A 16,508-nucleotide genomic window follows, 5' to 3' on the forward strand; every position below is an offset into this window, starting at 1 on the left:
TATGGTAGAATTCACCCTGCAATCTGAGGGGAAGTTAAGAAAGATGTATCAGTATTAGAGTGGAGAAAAGGGAATTAGAGAGGCATGAGAGAGGAGCTAGCAAAACTGATTGGAAGGGATGATGGCAGAACAGCAAAGGCAGGAGTTTCTGGGAGCAATTCGGAAGGTGCAGGAAAGATACATCCCAAAAAAGAATAAATATTTTAAAGGTTGGATGACACAACCGTCGCTGATGAGAAGTCAAAGCCAGCATAAAAGTCAAAGGGAGGGCATATAATAGAGTATTTGGAAGTTAGAGGATTGAGAAGCTTTTAAAAATTAACAGAAGGAAGGAAAAGATGGAATACGAAGGTAAGCTAGCCAATAATATGAAACAGAATACCAAAAATTTCCTCAGGTATATGAAGTGTAAAAGTGAGATGAAAGTAGATATGGGACTGTTGGAAAACGATACTAGAGAGATAGTAATGGGGGACAAGGAAATGGCAGACAAGCTGAATAAGTATTTTGCATTCGTCTTCACTTGGAAGACACTAACAGTATACTGGAAGTTCAAGAGTATCACAGGGTAGAAGTGAGTGAAGTTGCCATTACTAAGGAGAAGGTTCTTGGGAAACTGAAAGGTCTGAAGGTAGATGGGTTACTTGGACCAGATGGTGTACACCCCAGGGTTCTGAAAGAGGCAGTTGATGAGATTGTGGCGACATTAGTGATGATCTTTCAAGAGTCACCGGATCCTGGAATGGTTCCGGAGGACTGGAAAACTGCAAGTGTCACTCCAATCTTCACAAAGAGAGAGAGGCAGAAGAAAGGAAATTGTAGGCCAGTTAGTCTGACCTCAGTGGTTGGGAAGATGTTAAAGTTGATTGTTAAGGATGCAGTTGGGGGTAATTGAGGCACATGATAAAATAGGCTGAAATCAGCATGGTTTCATTGAGGGGAAATCTTGCATGACAGATCTGTTGGAATTCTTTGAAGATATGTCAAGCAGGATAGACAGAGGAGAATTGGTGGATATTGTGTACTTGGATGTTCAGAAGGTCTTTGACAAGGTGCCTCACATGAGGCTGCTTTACAAACTAAGAGCCTATGGTATGACAGGAAAGATGCTAGCATGGATGGAGCTTTGGCTGATTGGCAACCTTTTCTGGATGGCTGCCAGTAACTAGTGTTGGTCCTTTTTATGTTGTATGTCAGTGGTTTGGATGATAGAGTTGAGGGCTTTGTGGCAAAGTTTGTGGACAATATGAAGGTAGGTGGAGGGGCAGGTAATGTTGACAAAGCTGGGAGGCTATAGAAGAACTTGGACATTTTAGGGGAATGGGCAATAAAGTGGCAGATTGATACAGTGTAGGGAAGTATATGGTCACGCTCTTTGGTAGAAATAAAAGCATAGAGTGTTTTCTAAATGGAGAGAAAATTCAAAAATCTGAATTGCAAAGGGATTTGGGAGTCCTTGTACAGGATTCCCTGAAAGTTAATTTGCATGTTGAGTTGGCAGTGAGGAAGGCAAATGCAATGTTTGCATTCATTTTCAGAAGAGTAAAATGTAAAAGAAAGAATGTAATGTTGATGTTTTATAAGGCACTGGTGAGGATTCATTTGGAGTATAGTGAGCAGTTTTGGGTCCTTTATCTTAAGAAAGGATGTGCTGACATTGGAGAAGGTTCAAAGGAGGCTTCCAGGATTGAAAGGCTTATCATAAAAGGAGCATTTGATGGCTCTGGGCTATACTTACTGGAATTCAGAAGAATGAGGGGGGATCTCATTGAAACCTATTGAATGTTGAAAGGCAAATGGAGATATGGGGAAGGATGTTTCCCATTATGGAAGAGTCTAGGACCAGAAGACAGGGCCTCTAAATAGAGGGATGTCCATTTAGAATGGAGATGAGGAATTTCTTTAGCCAGAGAGTAGTGAGTCTGTGGAATTTGTTGCCACAGGTAGCTGTGGGGGCCGAGTCATTGTTTATGTTTAATGCATAGACTCTTGATTAGTCAGGGCATGAAGGGATGTGGGGCAAAGGCAGGAGACTGGGGCTGAGAGGGAAATGGATCAGCCATGGTGAAATGGCAGAGCAGACTTGATAGGCTAAATGGTCTAATTCTGCTCCTGTATCTTATGGTCTAATTTTCATTAATACTTATGTTTGAGCATCTTGAAATATCTGAGCTATCTATAGAAGTATTTTTATTTAAAACCTTTATTTTAGCTTAGCCTTGATGGTTATGAAATGGTGCTGTACTATTTGTGAATTTGTTCTGAAATCTGAAATACAGAATAAGTTTTTTTAACCACTTACCATTAAATCTCCAGGCAGTACATCAAGTAATGAGAGTGAAACTGACAGCAAGAATGATGATAGTAGTGCAAGTTCAAGTGAAGATTCAAGTGACAGTGAATCAGAAAAAGTGAAAAAAAATGAAGACAGGTAAAATATAGCACTGCAGTATTGTTCTTATCTGAAGAACCAGGGCTGCTTTTGAAGGAATCTGTGAAAATACTACACTGAACAAGTCTCAAATCAACGAAGCTACCTTGCAAGGAATGACAGTAATATTGACCAATTCAAAAACAGCCTAAATACATTCAGAAAAAATATCTTGGGATGTAGGCTATGAGTAATTTGAGACCTAACAACTTGGGACTTTGCACATCTTCACTTTTAAGTCTTTTGTCAGTGATTGTTCACCATATTTAGTTTAAAAACTTATTAACCATGCCTTGATTGTATTCTGTGACTGTTGGGCTGGCCACTGGCAAATGAGGTGAATTGTGATTTATTTTGTCAAGCACTCCCAATGTACATTGCAATAAAGCTGTTTAGACAATCGTTGCAATAGTCAGCCTTGACTCAATGTTAGACTGTGGCAATGCGGGAAAAATGATGTTGCAATGGAAAAATTATCTTTCCAACTTGTAATCAACTTGGATGACTTGTACTTTGAAATTTGCTATCTGGGAATTGAAATCCCAAACACAGGTTATTACAATGTGCAATCATGCTTTCATTAATGCTCAAGCTTTTCACCATATCTGGGGGTGTTTACTCCAATCTTGGCAGGATATTGTTTTTGTGATAATATGTGTCAGAATGCAAGGCTAATTAAATAGATAACTCTAATAGCTTCCCCAGAGGTAGGGCATGTTATTCCAATTTATCACTGGTAAATGGGAGTCAAAATCAGGTTTAATATCACTGGCATATGTTGTGAAATTTGTTGTTTGCGGCAGCAGTACAATGCAATACATAATTTTATATGAATTAAAAATGTTCGTATGAATTAAAAAAATAGTGCAAAAGGAGGATGTAAAAAGTTAGGTAGTGTTCATAGGTCCAATCTATTCCTGAAATGTTGATGGTAGCAATGAGAAGAAGGCGTGTTCTGGGTGATGATGGTCCTGAATGATGGATGCCAGCTTTTTGAGGCATTGCCATTTGAAGATATCCTTGATGCTGGGGAGGCTAGTGCCCGTGATGGAGTTGGCTGATTTTAAAACTTTCTGCAGCTTTTTCTGATCCTGTGCAGTGGCTTCTCTATACCAGGCAGTGTATCAACCAGTTATGGAACCATGTTGTGAAGATGAAATTTACATTAATACTTTTGGTCGAAGGCTTTACATCATTTTTCCAGCTTGGTTTATACAGTACTGTGCAAAAGTCTTGGGCACATACAGTGCCCGTAAAAAGTACTCACCCCCCCCCCCCCCCCGGCTTCAAAGTTTTCATATTTTATTGTTTTACAGTATTGAATCACAGTGGATTTAATTTGGCTTTTTTGGATACTGGTCAACAGTAAAAGACTCTTTTTATGCATGTCAAAGTTAAAGTGGATCTCTACAAAGTAATTATTTTTAATAGGCACTGAATATATAATAAGACTTTTGAACAGTACTGTATTTGTCAATGTGGAGCATAGAGTGACTTTGTAAGTCTGGCAGGAGCAAGGGATGTTGGGGGTGGTGAGGGAGAGGTGTGGGACAGTTGGCAGTGAAGGAGTGCAGGGTCAGTAGGTGGTGCGGGTGCAGACACACCAATCCCTGAGACACCAGGCAAGGTCATTTGATTTCAAACAATTGGTTTATTGATCATTATAGAATCTCTCTCTAGTTCTTCCTGTTCCCTCCCCTCTCCCTTCCTCCTTTTCACAACCGTGATTCACCTCCCCCTGCCCCTTCCTACTCTCAGTCCGCAATAGAGACACGTATCAGAATCAAGCTTATCACTCGTGTATGTCATATATTGCATAGTATTGTAGCTCCATTAAATTCATTAAGCGCTGCTAGCCCCAGTCAAAATACTTTACATTGTGACTTAACTAAAGTAAGTGATCAGATCCTCAAAATGTGAACCAAGGTTCATCTAGTCGGAAGACTGTGTTTTTAAGGGCAAGACAATTTTGGTACCTCTAGAACTGAAATTTATGCTGTTGATTTAATTATGTGATTTGTATGGTTTTGGTCCTTTTCTGATTGAAAGCATTTAATATAGCAGTTTCAGATATTAAGAAGTACGTATGTACTACTAATTTGCAAATTAAGAACCTTACTTGACAGGCTGCATTCTTGCCTGTCGGAAATTGCAGAGATCATTGCCCTTTTCGTTCATTGATTGCTGCTGATGCTGTTGATGTACTGCCTGGCTCTTTTTTTGTAGCTGACAGCACTGATTGGGGTATAGCACGCACTCTGCTCCATCTATTATAGACAGTAATTAAGGCAGCTTGCCCTGCCACCTCATAACAAATACAACATAATGCCCTAATTATAACTTTATTAATTTAAGTCAGATCTTAATGATTTTAAAAATGATTTATATTGTTTTTCTTGTATGGAACAAATGATATCCATAATTTAAATTACGTCTGTCTTTTCATTTAAAACAAAATACACGTACCAATAAAGTCTATTCTTTAGATATTCGTTAGAAGTTATCTGTAGTAAGATCAACAGTATTAATCAGTGGGGAGGGAGAGGAAACGCACCAGTCTTCCACTTGGCTGACTTGTAAATTTGAGAAGTTCTATATCTTTTGTTAAAGAACTTGGGTTTACATATTTTTCTCCAAAAGATGTTAATAGGATTCACTGTCGTTTCTACACGCTCAATATATTTGCAAAGTGTATTTTCACACTGGTGTTTCATATAGCTGATTGATCAGTCAAGTGTTAACTTGCTGTGCTTCCATGCACTCTAATGCTTCACAAAATGATGGCTGCTGCTTCCATTAAAACTCCTTCTAACTCAGCACTGAGTAGTGTAGTCATGCAGATATTGAATACAATTGACAGGGTAGAAAAGTCAGCACTTAGTCATTCACACATTCCTGTGGTTTCAGGGTGGAGATTTGTAGCTTTAAGATACATTTCATTTTTGAAATAACTTTCACACGTATTTTGCTGTGGAGTATTCTCTATCATGTCTCTTCTGCCTTTAATATTCAAGAATTTAATTCTCCTTCATTGTGTTCTGTTTTTTAAAAATGAATCTTCACCAATCTCCATTTAAGGAGTATTTCTTAATTTCTCCTTAATACTTACTGCTTTTGTCTCATATTTAATATGATATCACCATTTTATAACAACTGAAAGCAGTCTTATCATATTTGTCCCTCTCAGAACCAGTTGTAATCTTGGAAGCTATAAATGATCACTGGTTAATCTTTTGAGCAAGTCCTACCTACTTATGAAAGTACTTAAGTATAAATAGGTATTATTTTGATCAGCAAAATCGTTTAAATTAAATCTGTCTTTTCAGTTCTCCAAAAATTAAAATAGTTACCAATACAGTTGTTCATCATATCAATACTTTAAGGAAAAGCATATTATTTTGCTTCAATATTATTATACCTCAATAATATTCCAAATACTTTAATCTTTATATGCAGAAACTGAATTGAAGATTTTTTGAAGAATGTCATTTGAAAATGACAAATGTGTTATCAATTTTAATCCTGATTTTTCTTTAACAATGTTTTCAGTGAAAATTCCATGACAGAAAATGGCAAAACTAAATCCAAAAGGATAAAATCTACAAGTACCAGTGAGTCAGAGGACAGTTCATCTGATGATAGTTCAGAATCTGAATCTGAGAGTGACTCTGAAGTCGACAACATCACAAACCAAAAGGTATTGTTAACCATTTGGTAATTGGGTAAACGGATAACCCCTCTGGGTGGATGGTTTTTATATAATCGTTACCAGTGTAGGAGGCTTTATTTTTATTTAATTAACAATGGGAAAAATGGCGGTAAATTATCATGTCAGGATGTGTGTAATTTAGTAGAAAGCTTGCAGCTACTGGAGTTTCCATGCACTTGGTATACTTGTCCTTTACGATCCAGGTTGTGGGTTTGAGAGGTGCTGGCAAAGTGCCCTAAGTAAGGGACTACAGTCGTGGAGTGCTGGTGGTGAAAGGAGTAAGTGTTCATTGTGGTAGATGAAGATCGGTGAAGTAGGTTTGCGTTTTCTTGGATGATGTTCAATTTCCTGACTGTTGATGGAGTTGCACTTACCCACTGTGGAGAGTATTGCATCATTTTCTAGACTTGTCCCTTACAAATGGAGGATAGGCTTTAGGAGGTGGGCCATTACCACAGGATATCAGCTCTTTCAGCCCCATTACTTATTTTCTTGGTCCAATTAAGTTTATGGTCAGTGGTAGCAACCCAGGATGTTGGTGGTAGGCTGTCAGTGATAATACCATTGATTGTCTAAGGTAGTCGGTTGGATTCTCTGTTGGTGGTGATACTCATTGCCTGTTACTTTTGTGGTGAAGTATTGTGCGGTGCGAAAGCATCGAGGGAAGAAAGGAACATTGCTGTAAACAGATGAGAAAACAAAACAATCAATTCTCTTAGATCACTTCCGTTATTCCTAGAACCCAAATTCAGTGTAATTTTACTGAATTACCTGGTGATCCATTTAGCAGGGAATGTTAGCTAACGCTGGGTAAGTGTAACAAAATTATAGTGTAAGTAACAAAAAAGATAATTTTATTGAAGTCTATCACTATAAATGTAATTGTAGACTGAGCTAAGTTATAACACACAGAGTTGAGGTTAATATTGCAGAAAGTATTACTTCAATTTGTGTTTGCTGTTCAGAATGGGCAGTTCTGGCTTAAATATGGCATTCTAGTAATCAGATATAGCCATCGACTCCTAAATAATTTCTGCTTCAGCAAGGGAGCCCTGAAATGCAGTCTTCCTTTCACAGAATTTTAAATAAAACCATAGGATATAAGCAGAATTAGGCCATTCGGCCCATTGAGTCTGCTCTCCTATTCCAGCATCTCTCTCAACCTCATTCCTCCTGCCTTCTGTCCATAACCTTTGATGCCCTGACTAATCAGGAACCTATCAACCTCTGCTTTAAATATACCCAATGACTTGGCCTCCACAGCTGTCTGTGACAATGAATTTCACAGATCTACCACACCTTGACTAAAGAAATTCCTCTCATCTCTGTTATGCTATATAAATTCAATTCTTGAATGCTATCACAGTGCATATTTAGTTGAACTTTACTTTTTTCTACTTCATACCTTTTTGCCATGCAGGGTAACAAAATAATTCAACTTGTTTCATATGCTTGTTACACAAGCATTGTAATAAATAGAACTAATTGATGAAAACATATAATTACTATAAACATGTCACACAGGTTTTTCACTTTACCTTCTCCTATAGCATCCCATGCACTCCAAGGTCTGCTCAAATTGAGCTCAATACCCCATTTCTTTCCAGATCTCCCTTACCTCATGGGAAGCCCTTAAGCATTTGTAATGCACAAGCCACAGCCCTTCCTCTATTCAGGATTTGCACTAATTGACGAAACGAGCCAGTGATTCTTTACTATCAGCGGTGCTGCAGGGACCAGCTTCGCCAGTAAGCGAGCAGTGGAAAGCTTGCCGGCTCGGCAAGTGGTGAGCAATGCCAAGTGTCCAGTGTATTTTGACTTGAAATATGGAAAATGAACTGCTTGTCGTTGAAATGGAAATTCTAGTGCATTACGGGATTTTTATCCATATCAGAAAATGCTTCACAGCTTAGTGAAGTGAAAATAGATCATGAATTTGTAGAAAAATATTGAGTTTAGTTAGTTTATATACTGCCTACATGCTTATACTTGGAACCACTCATGGAATTTTATGACACTTGTAACTTTTGTTTGCAAAGTTTTAATTTTCTAAAGTGTAAATTTGAAACTTAAGATTTTCTGAAATCTTTTCAGTTAACAATAACTCTTCAGGCTGGGCACACTCAGCAGATCAGGGAGCATCTGTTAAAAGTTGAAGCAAAATTAGTGTTTGAATCCGACTACGGATCTTTGGCCTGAAATATCAGCTTTGGTTTTCTTTCCTCAGATGGTGTCTGACGTGCTGAGTGTTTCCAGCGTTTTCTAATGACGTTAGAAATAGAAGTAAACCTATTGAGCCTAAGATGCTGTTCAGTAATGTGGCAGAAGTAATCTGTGAATGTGGCTCTCTCGTCAGCCAAATCCCCATAAATCACTGCTCCACACAGTTTAAAGTTCTTCTTTTTTCAGCCTTAAGTATAATTATTTGGCCCTCAGGGACAGAATTTCTAAAATTCCTAACATTCGGAGTGATGAAATTCCTCCGCATCTCAGTTTTGTTGTTGGTCCTTGTTCTAGACAAGACCTACGTGTCTCACACATATGTAGTTAAAAATAGATTTGCATTATATCTTTATCATCAATGCAAATAAGTTTTGGTTTATAACTTATGCACCAAACATGGACTGAATTTGTTGTTGTGGCCAAGCTGATATCCTATCCTCTAGTTTAGGAAGTCTCAGTCTGGATATTTCAGATTCAGTTTGGGCTTTCACATCCATTATGTACTTGGCATTGAATGGCAGTGCAGAGCAATCTGCAAGCTTCACTGCTGCAAAACTTGAAGGATGGAATGCAAAGTTTAACCTTGATTATTGTAAGGTTAATCATTATTGAAAAGTGCTTTTGTTTTTTTTAATCTTGTGCAATTATTTTACTTTTTACAAATTTGTAGAGGGTAAATAAGATTAGAAAAGTTAAATGTGCAGCTCAAACATTAGTGTAGGAGTAATGGTTTCTGCCTTTTGGGGCACTGGAATGGACTTCGTTTGAACTACGCTGGGACCAGTGTTCTGATGAATGGCATCACTCGGATTTATAGACACAGCTTTAAACTAATTTGGGGGGTGGAGGTGTTTTTTCAAGAGATGGGAAGTTTAATAAATCAAAAAGAAATGAGAGGGCAGTGGCACAGAGAAGTTAAGGGGTGAATGAAAATCAAAGCTGACAGGAAAGGCAGAAAATATAAGCAGAAGTGTGCAGCAGCAATTGGAATCGGAGTAACAATTGTAAAAAGTCAAAGCTTAAGGCTCTTTATCTGAATGCACGCAGCATTTGTAACAAGATAGATGAGTTGACAGCACAAATCAAAATAAATGAGTTTGATTTAATAGCTATTACAATGATGTGGTTGCTGGGTGACTAGCATTGGGAACTCCATATTCCAAGTTATTTGTTGTTCCGTAAGAACAGACAAAAAGGGAAAGGAAGAGGGTTGTTAATCCAGGATGGTGTCTGTGCTGATTAATGAAATGAGAGAAGTAGATCATGAAGTGTAATCTGGTAGAAGTCTGGAATAGTATGGCAAGGAGATATTGCTGGGCCTGTAAGTCTTTAACAATTGTTGCCTCATAGTAGGACAAATGTGTAAGCCGGGAAATATCAATGGCATGTAAAAACAGAACATGAGTGATCTTGTTCTGCCAACTGATTGGATTTATTAGCAACACAAAAGATTCTGCAGATGTTGGGAGGTCCAAAGGAGGAACTCAGCAAGTCGGGCAGCATCGATGGAGAGGAATCCTTAGGAAAGGGACCCTTCATCAGGATGAAGTCTTGATGAAAGAACTCAGCCGAAATGTCAACTGTTCATTCTTTTCTGTAGATGCTGCCTGACCTGCTGAGTTCCTTCAGCATTTTGTGTTTGATTGGATTTATCATCTGCCAAGGCTACCACGGAAGAGCAATTTGTGAAGTGCATCAGGGAACCTTTCTTAGAGCAGTATGTTACGGAACTTACCTAAGGCTAGACTGTTTTAGATTTAATCATGTGCAATGGGTTAGGATTAATAAAAATCTTGTAGTTAAGGATACTTTAAGGAGTAGTCATCACAACATGGTAAAATTTAAAGAACACCCTGGGTGGAAAGTGGTGTCCTCTACTTTAAGGGCAATTGTAAATCTATGAAGGAGGAATTATCTCTAGGAGGCTAAAGGAAAGGTCAGTGCATGAACGGTAGCAGCTACTTAGACAACTATTTCATAAAACTCAGCAAAAATTTATCCCGATCAGGACGAAAGATTCAGTGTTTAAGATTGAACATTTATGTTTAACAAGGAAGTTCAGTAAAATGTTAAATGAAAAAATTAAAGCAATATACCAAAATCTAGTGGTAGGCCAGAGGCCTAGAAATTTTTTCAGGAACCAGAAGCAGTAGATTTAAAAAGTGAATGAAGAGGGAGAAAACTGATTATGTGTAAAGTAGTAAGTAATATCAAAACAAACAGTGGGAGATTTTATGGATCTTCAAAAGGTAGAGGTGAGAGTGCGACATTTGGGGAGTAAAGATGAGGAATTTGTAATGGGAAACTAGGAAGGAGTAGATAATATAGAGCAATACTTTGCAAGAGTTTTCATAGTGGAAGACAATAGATATATCCCATATTAACTATTTTCAAATAAGAAGGGAGCGCTTTCACAAATCCCATGAAGGATTAAGTATTGGAAAAACTAATGTGACTAAGGCCAATGTATGACCATGATTGAATGGTGTATGTCCAAGGGTTTTAATGGAAATGCCTGCATAGATAGTTGAGCCATTGATGGAAGTTTTTTGAAACTCTAAGTTCTGGGATGGTGATAGCCAATTGGAAAAGGATGATGTAATCCCATGTTCAAGGAGGGAGAGCGACAAAATTGGAAACTATATAGAAATACTGAATACAGTCAAACCAACACAACATAACTTTACAAAAGGCAAATCATCTTTGATCTTTTTTTTTAGAATTCTTAGAAAGACCGGTGGATTTCCTTAAGGATGAGTCTTTGGCTTCAGTTATTTACGTAATATGTTAATGATTTGAAGGAGGAGCCAAAGTGTAGAGTATTCAAGTTTGTGATGACAGGAAACTAATTGAGAGGGTATGCTGTGATGAAGATATGTAGACTCTGCAAGTTTGGTAATTAGAGATTCACAGCATTGTAAGACCATAGGATATAGGAGCAGAATTAGGCCATTTGGCCCTTAGAGTCTGCTCCGCCGTTTCATCATGGCTGATTCATTTTTCCTCTCAGCCCCTAAGTCCTGCCTACCCTCTTCTCCCATATCCCGTCATGCCCAGACCAATCAAGAATCTAACATCCTTTGCCTTAAATATACATAAAGACTTGGCCTCCACAGCTGCTTGCGCCAACAACTTCCACAGATTTGCCACTCTGCTTAAAGAAATTCCTTCTCATCCCCATTCTGAAAGGATGTCCCTCTATGCTGAGGCTGTGTCCTCTTGTCTTAGACTCTCCTACCATAGGAAATATTCTTTCCACATCCACTCCATCAAGGCCTTTCACCATTCAATAGGTTTCAATGAGGTCACCCCTCATTCTTCTGGATTCCAGTGAATACAGGCTCCAGAGCCATCAAACACTCTTCATATAACGAGCCATTTAATTCTGGAATAATTTTTTGAACCTCCTTTGAACCCTCTCCAGTTTCAGCACATCTTTCTAAGATAAGGGGCCCCAAACTGCTCACAATGCTCCTTGAGGCCTCACCAGTGCTTTAAAAAGCCTCACCATTACATCCTTGCTTTTATATTCTTGTCCTCTCAAAAATGAATGCTAATATCACATTTGCCTTCTTCACCCACAGACTCAACCTGCAAATTAACCTTTTGAGAATCCTATATGAGGATTCCCTAGTCCCTTAGTGCCTCAGCTTTTTGTATTTTCTCTCCATTTAGAAAATAGTCAACCCTTTTCATTTCTTCTCCAAAAGTGCATGGCCAGACACCTCCTGACACTGTATTCCATCTGCCATTTCTGCGTCCATTCTCATAATCTAAGTCCTTCTGTAGCCCCCCTACTTCCTCAAAACTACCTGCTCCTCACTTATCTTCATGTCATCTGCAACTTTGCAACAAAACCATCAACTCCATCACCCAACTCAATGACATAAAATGTTAAAAGAATCAGTCCCAACACAAACCACTGTGGAACACCACTAGTCACCAGCAGCCAGACAGGAAAGGCTCCCTTTATTCCCACTCTTTACCTCCTGCCAATCAGCCATTGCTTTATCCATGCTAGAACCTTTCTTGTAATACCATGAGCTCATAGCTTTTTAAGCAGCCTCATGTGTGGCACCTTGTCGAAGGCCTTCTGAAAATCCAACTACACAACATCAACCAATCTTGCTTGTTATTTCTTCAAAGAATTCCAACAGATTTGACAGGGAAGATTTTCCCTTGAGGAAACCATGCTGACTATTGCTGAATACAGCCTATTTTATCATGTGTCTATAAGTATCCTGAGACCTCATCCTCAATAATCAACTCCAATATCTTCCCAAACATTGAGGTCGAACTAATTCTTTCCCTTCCTGAAGAGTGGAGTGACATTTGCAATTTTACAGTCTTCCAGAACCATTCCAAAATCTAGTGATTCTTGAAAGATCAGTATTAATGCCTGCACAATCCTTCAGGGACCTTTCAGAACTCTGGAGTGTACACCATCTGGTTCAGGCGACTTAACTACCTTCAGACCTTTCAGTTTCCCAAGATCCTATTCTCCTGTTAGGGATAACTTCACACTCTTCATGACCCCAACACCTGGAACTTGCACCATACTCCTGTGTCTTTCACAGTGACGACTGATGCAAAATACTTATTCAGTTTGTCTACCATTTCGTTGTCTCCCATTGCTACCTCTCCAGCATTGTTTTCCAGCAGTCTGATATTCACTCTTTTCTCTCTTTTATACTTTGTGTATCTGAAGAAACTTTTGGTATCTTCTTTAATATTGGCTAGCTTACTTTCGTATTCCATCTTTACTTTAACAACTTTTTTTGGTTGTCTTCTGCTGGTTTTTAAAAGCTTACCAATCCTCTAACTTCCCACTAATTTTGGAGCCAAAGTGTGGAGTATCCAAGTTTGTGATGACAGGCCCTCACTTTGGTTTTTATATAACACTTTCAGTCTTGTATTCACCCTTTTCAATTTTGTCCACCTTTTGCGTTGCACCTCATCCTGTTGACTGCAGTTTTGCTCTGTCATTAGCCTCTCCTTACTAGGGGTTTCACTGCATATTGCCTCTGTTTGTAAACCAACTATCTCATCTTCAGAACTATCACTATGGTTTGCATCCCCCTGCCAAATTTAAATCCAGCTGAACAGCTCTAGCCAACCTGGCCACGAGGATACTTGTCCTCCTTGGGTTGAAGTGTAACCCATTCTTTTTGCACAGGTCATGCCTTCCCCAGAAGAGATCCCAATGATCCATAAATCTGAACCCTTACCTCCTGCACCAGTTCCTCAGCGATGCTTTCACCTGCCAAATCATCCTGTTCTTGCTCTCACTGGCATGTGTCACAGGCAGCAATCCAGAGATTACTACACTGGACATCCTATTATTTCTAAGCTTTCTACCTAGCTTCCTAAAATCTCTCTTCAGGACCTCCTCACCTTTCCTACCTATGTCATTGGTGCCAATATGTACCAAGACTTTTGGCTGTTCACCCTCGTCCTTGAGAATGCCATGGACCAATCTGAGACATCCCCGAACCTGGCGCTAGGAAAGCAACTTACCATCTAGATGTTCGTTTTGCACCCACAGAACCTCATCTCTGTTGCTCTGACTAAGGAATCTCCTATCATCACTGCAGTTGTGTGAGGTTATTCATTTGGGTAGGATAATCAAATGCAGATGGTTATGCAAGTGTTAAGAGACTACAAATGAGTGAAGTACAGAAAAATCTCAGTTTAATTGTGGATGAAACACAAAGTTAACTTGAAGTGTAGCCGAAGAGAGCAGCTAATAACAGCTAAAAAAAAAAGCATGTTGCCCTTTACAGTTGTGGGGTTAATGTTCAAAAGTTCAAAACAACTACTTCCCTTCAAACAGTCAGTGCTTGAGCCAACTGACAAACCCCTAATCATTACGGTCTAGCAATACTTTGACCAGTTTGCACTAAAATGGACTTTTTTTTTTTTACTAATTATGTTCTTTCTTGTAAAACATATGTATAATTTGTTTTTCTTGTGAATGCTGCTAATCTGATGCCATGTGCCTGTGATGCTTCTGCAAGTAGCATTTTCATAGCAGCTGCACATACACGTCAATATGCATAAGCTATTGAACTCAACTTCAAAACTATCGGAGATATACTGCACGTTGAAGCTGTACTCGAGTACTGCTTAGAGTGTTGATCCAATTGTATTTGGGGGAAAAAAACACTAGCACTGACATGAGTCCAGAATTCACTTGGCTAATTTTCGGGATGAAAGGCTAGTCTTTCACAAACAGTGAAGTAAAACTTGATACTTTGGAGTTTTAGACAAATGAAGGGCGATTATGTTGAAGTACATTAGTTCCTAAGAGAAGATGACAGAAATAGATGTTGATTTCTATACTCTAGCATGAAAGTCTCAAGTGAGAGAATGTAATAAGCGGACATTCATTTAAAGCTGAAGTGTGAAGTTCTTTCGAGTCATAAAGGATGCCAGATCTCTTGAATTCTCTATTGCAGAAGGTTATGGAGGCTAGATCACAAGAGATATTTGAAGAGGAAGTAGACACATTCAAGGAATTAATGGCCACATTAAAACTGCAAAAATCCTCTATCCCACTTTCAGAATGGTCAGCATTTGATTCAAAAGGACACGGCTCCCATGCTCCCTTCAAATACTCTGGTACCTCATTCCCACACTCACTTTAAACTTGTTGGTACTCCCTCTTTCTGCGCCCCCTTTAAATGCACCTGGTGAACTGGAGAATTTGTTATACTTCAAAATGGATGATTTTAAAGAGTGTTGGCATATTAATGGCATTAGTATCGAATTGTCTGGAAAATCTGCCAGTCCAGCAGCACCAAAGTCATAAAGGTGCTGAATTATCAGTGTAGTGGACACAGAAGTATTGAGGCCTGGGGCTGATAAATCATTATCATACTGAATGGCAGGACAGACGAGGGGCGAAGTGGCCTGTTTCTGCTCCTGCTTTTTTTGTGTATATTTTTGTGCCAATGTTATAAGTTTAAGTGTTGAAATCTCAGAAAGGAAAGATGATTTAATGAAATTTGAATAATAGAATAACAAGAAAATATCAGAACCAGTTAGGGAAAGTTAATTTTTTTGTGTAATACGATTGATGAGTTTCAAATTCAATTAAAGTAAAGAATTAAGAGGATTGAGTATTGTTTATGCTAATTATTAAAATAATCTGTAAATCATATTGAAAGTTTAAAACTAAAAGTATTGATGGCCTGTTTCAAATTTGGTGTACTGTATAAAAAAACGAATTTTAAAACAAAAACTAATCAAATCCATAATTTCGGTAGACACAGTAGCAATGAAAACTGTATGATGATACAAAGAAAATAGCACAAGCTATTCATGAATGAATCTATGTAGGTACTGAGTGCTGGAAAAAAACTCTGATCCATATTTTTAAATAAAAAGAAACAAATTGTCTATATCTTTCTGCCCGATCTGTTTATAAGTGTGAACAAAGTGGTATCAGTGGGAGACCTGTCAATGCATTTGGTTTGTCAATGATTGTGTATAAATGTGGGCAGAGTAAGAAATAAAATTTGCACAGTAAAATACGATTTCATTTGCCTTCTCAGCAGCTCCATTGCTCATGCTGTGGTGTGAAATTTTCATTTTACGCAGTTTGCAAGCAAAAGGCTATGAATTATGTATTGAGCTAGAGAAATCCTCAGTTTCCTGCTTTGTGCCACAAATGCCTTTATCTAGGTTCCATCTCTATTACTAAGATGAATCTCTGATTCAGGAATATTTGATCAGATATGGTTTTAACTTCATTATTTGTTTCTGTTATTAAGCCTTTTCAATGACAGTTACTTGTCTGCCTGTCACAGGAAAATCTGGATAGATGGTGACTGGAATGTCATGCTTTTTTCTTCTTTAATAGATTTTTTATCATCAAAACGCTTGGAAAGAGTTACATCTGACACTTTAGACAAATGCATTGGGAAAATACAAATGTGAAGTATTTAATATCCCACTGTTTGAAGGTGTCACTCTCTTGGTATTTCAGACTTATGTTTTGTTAAACTGTGCATCGATTTTTTGTGAGTAGAGCAGATTTAAGTTCCATTAAATGAAAATAATTGTTATAAGTTCATCCATGCAATGTAGTTAGTAAATCACACATCTAGAACTCCTCCCTCACTGCATATGACTTAGCAGATC

The 16,508-nt window shown here is 38.3% G+C and overlaps 1 protein-coding gene across 4 annotated transcripts in view; it reads left to right on the top strand.

The window, feature by feature from the left end:
* The window catches only part of ap3b1a (adaptor related protein complex 3 subunit beta 1a), a 242,475-nt gene that overhangs the window by 132,303 nt on the left and 93,664 nt on the right, over nt 1-16,508 (top strand). For all 4 annotated transcript variants that reach the window (XM_072257854.1, XM_072257856.1, XM_072257857.1 and 1 more), the window contains exons 19-20: nt 2,317-2,431; nt 5,981-6,128. In XM_072257854.1, coding sequence (XP_072113955.1) covers nt 2,317-2,431; nt 5,981-6,128 — 263 coding nt within the window. The remainder of the gene's footprint in view (nt 1-2,316; nt 2,432-5,980; nt 6,129-16,508) is intronic.

Source organism: Mobula birostris, chromosome 5 (assembly GCF_030028105.1).
Source record: "Mobula birostris isolate sMobBir1 chromosome 5, sMobBir1.hap1, whole genome shotgun sequence".
NCBI lineage: Eukaryota > Metazoa > Chordata > Chondrichthyes > Myliobatiformes > Myliobatidae > Mobula > Mobula birostris.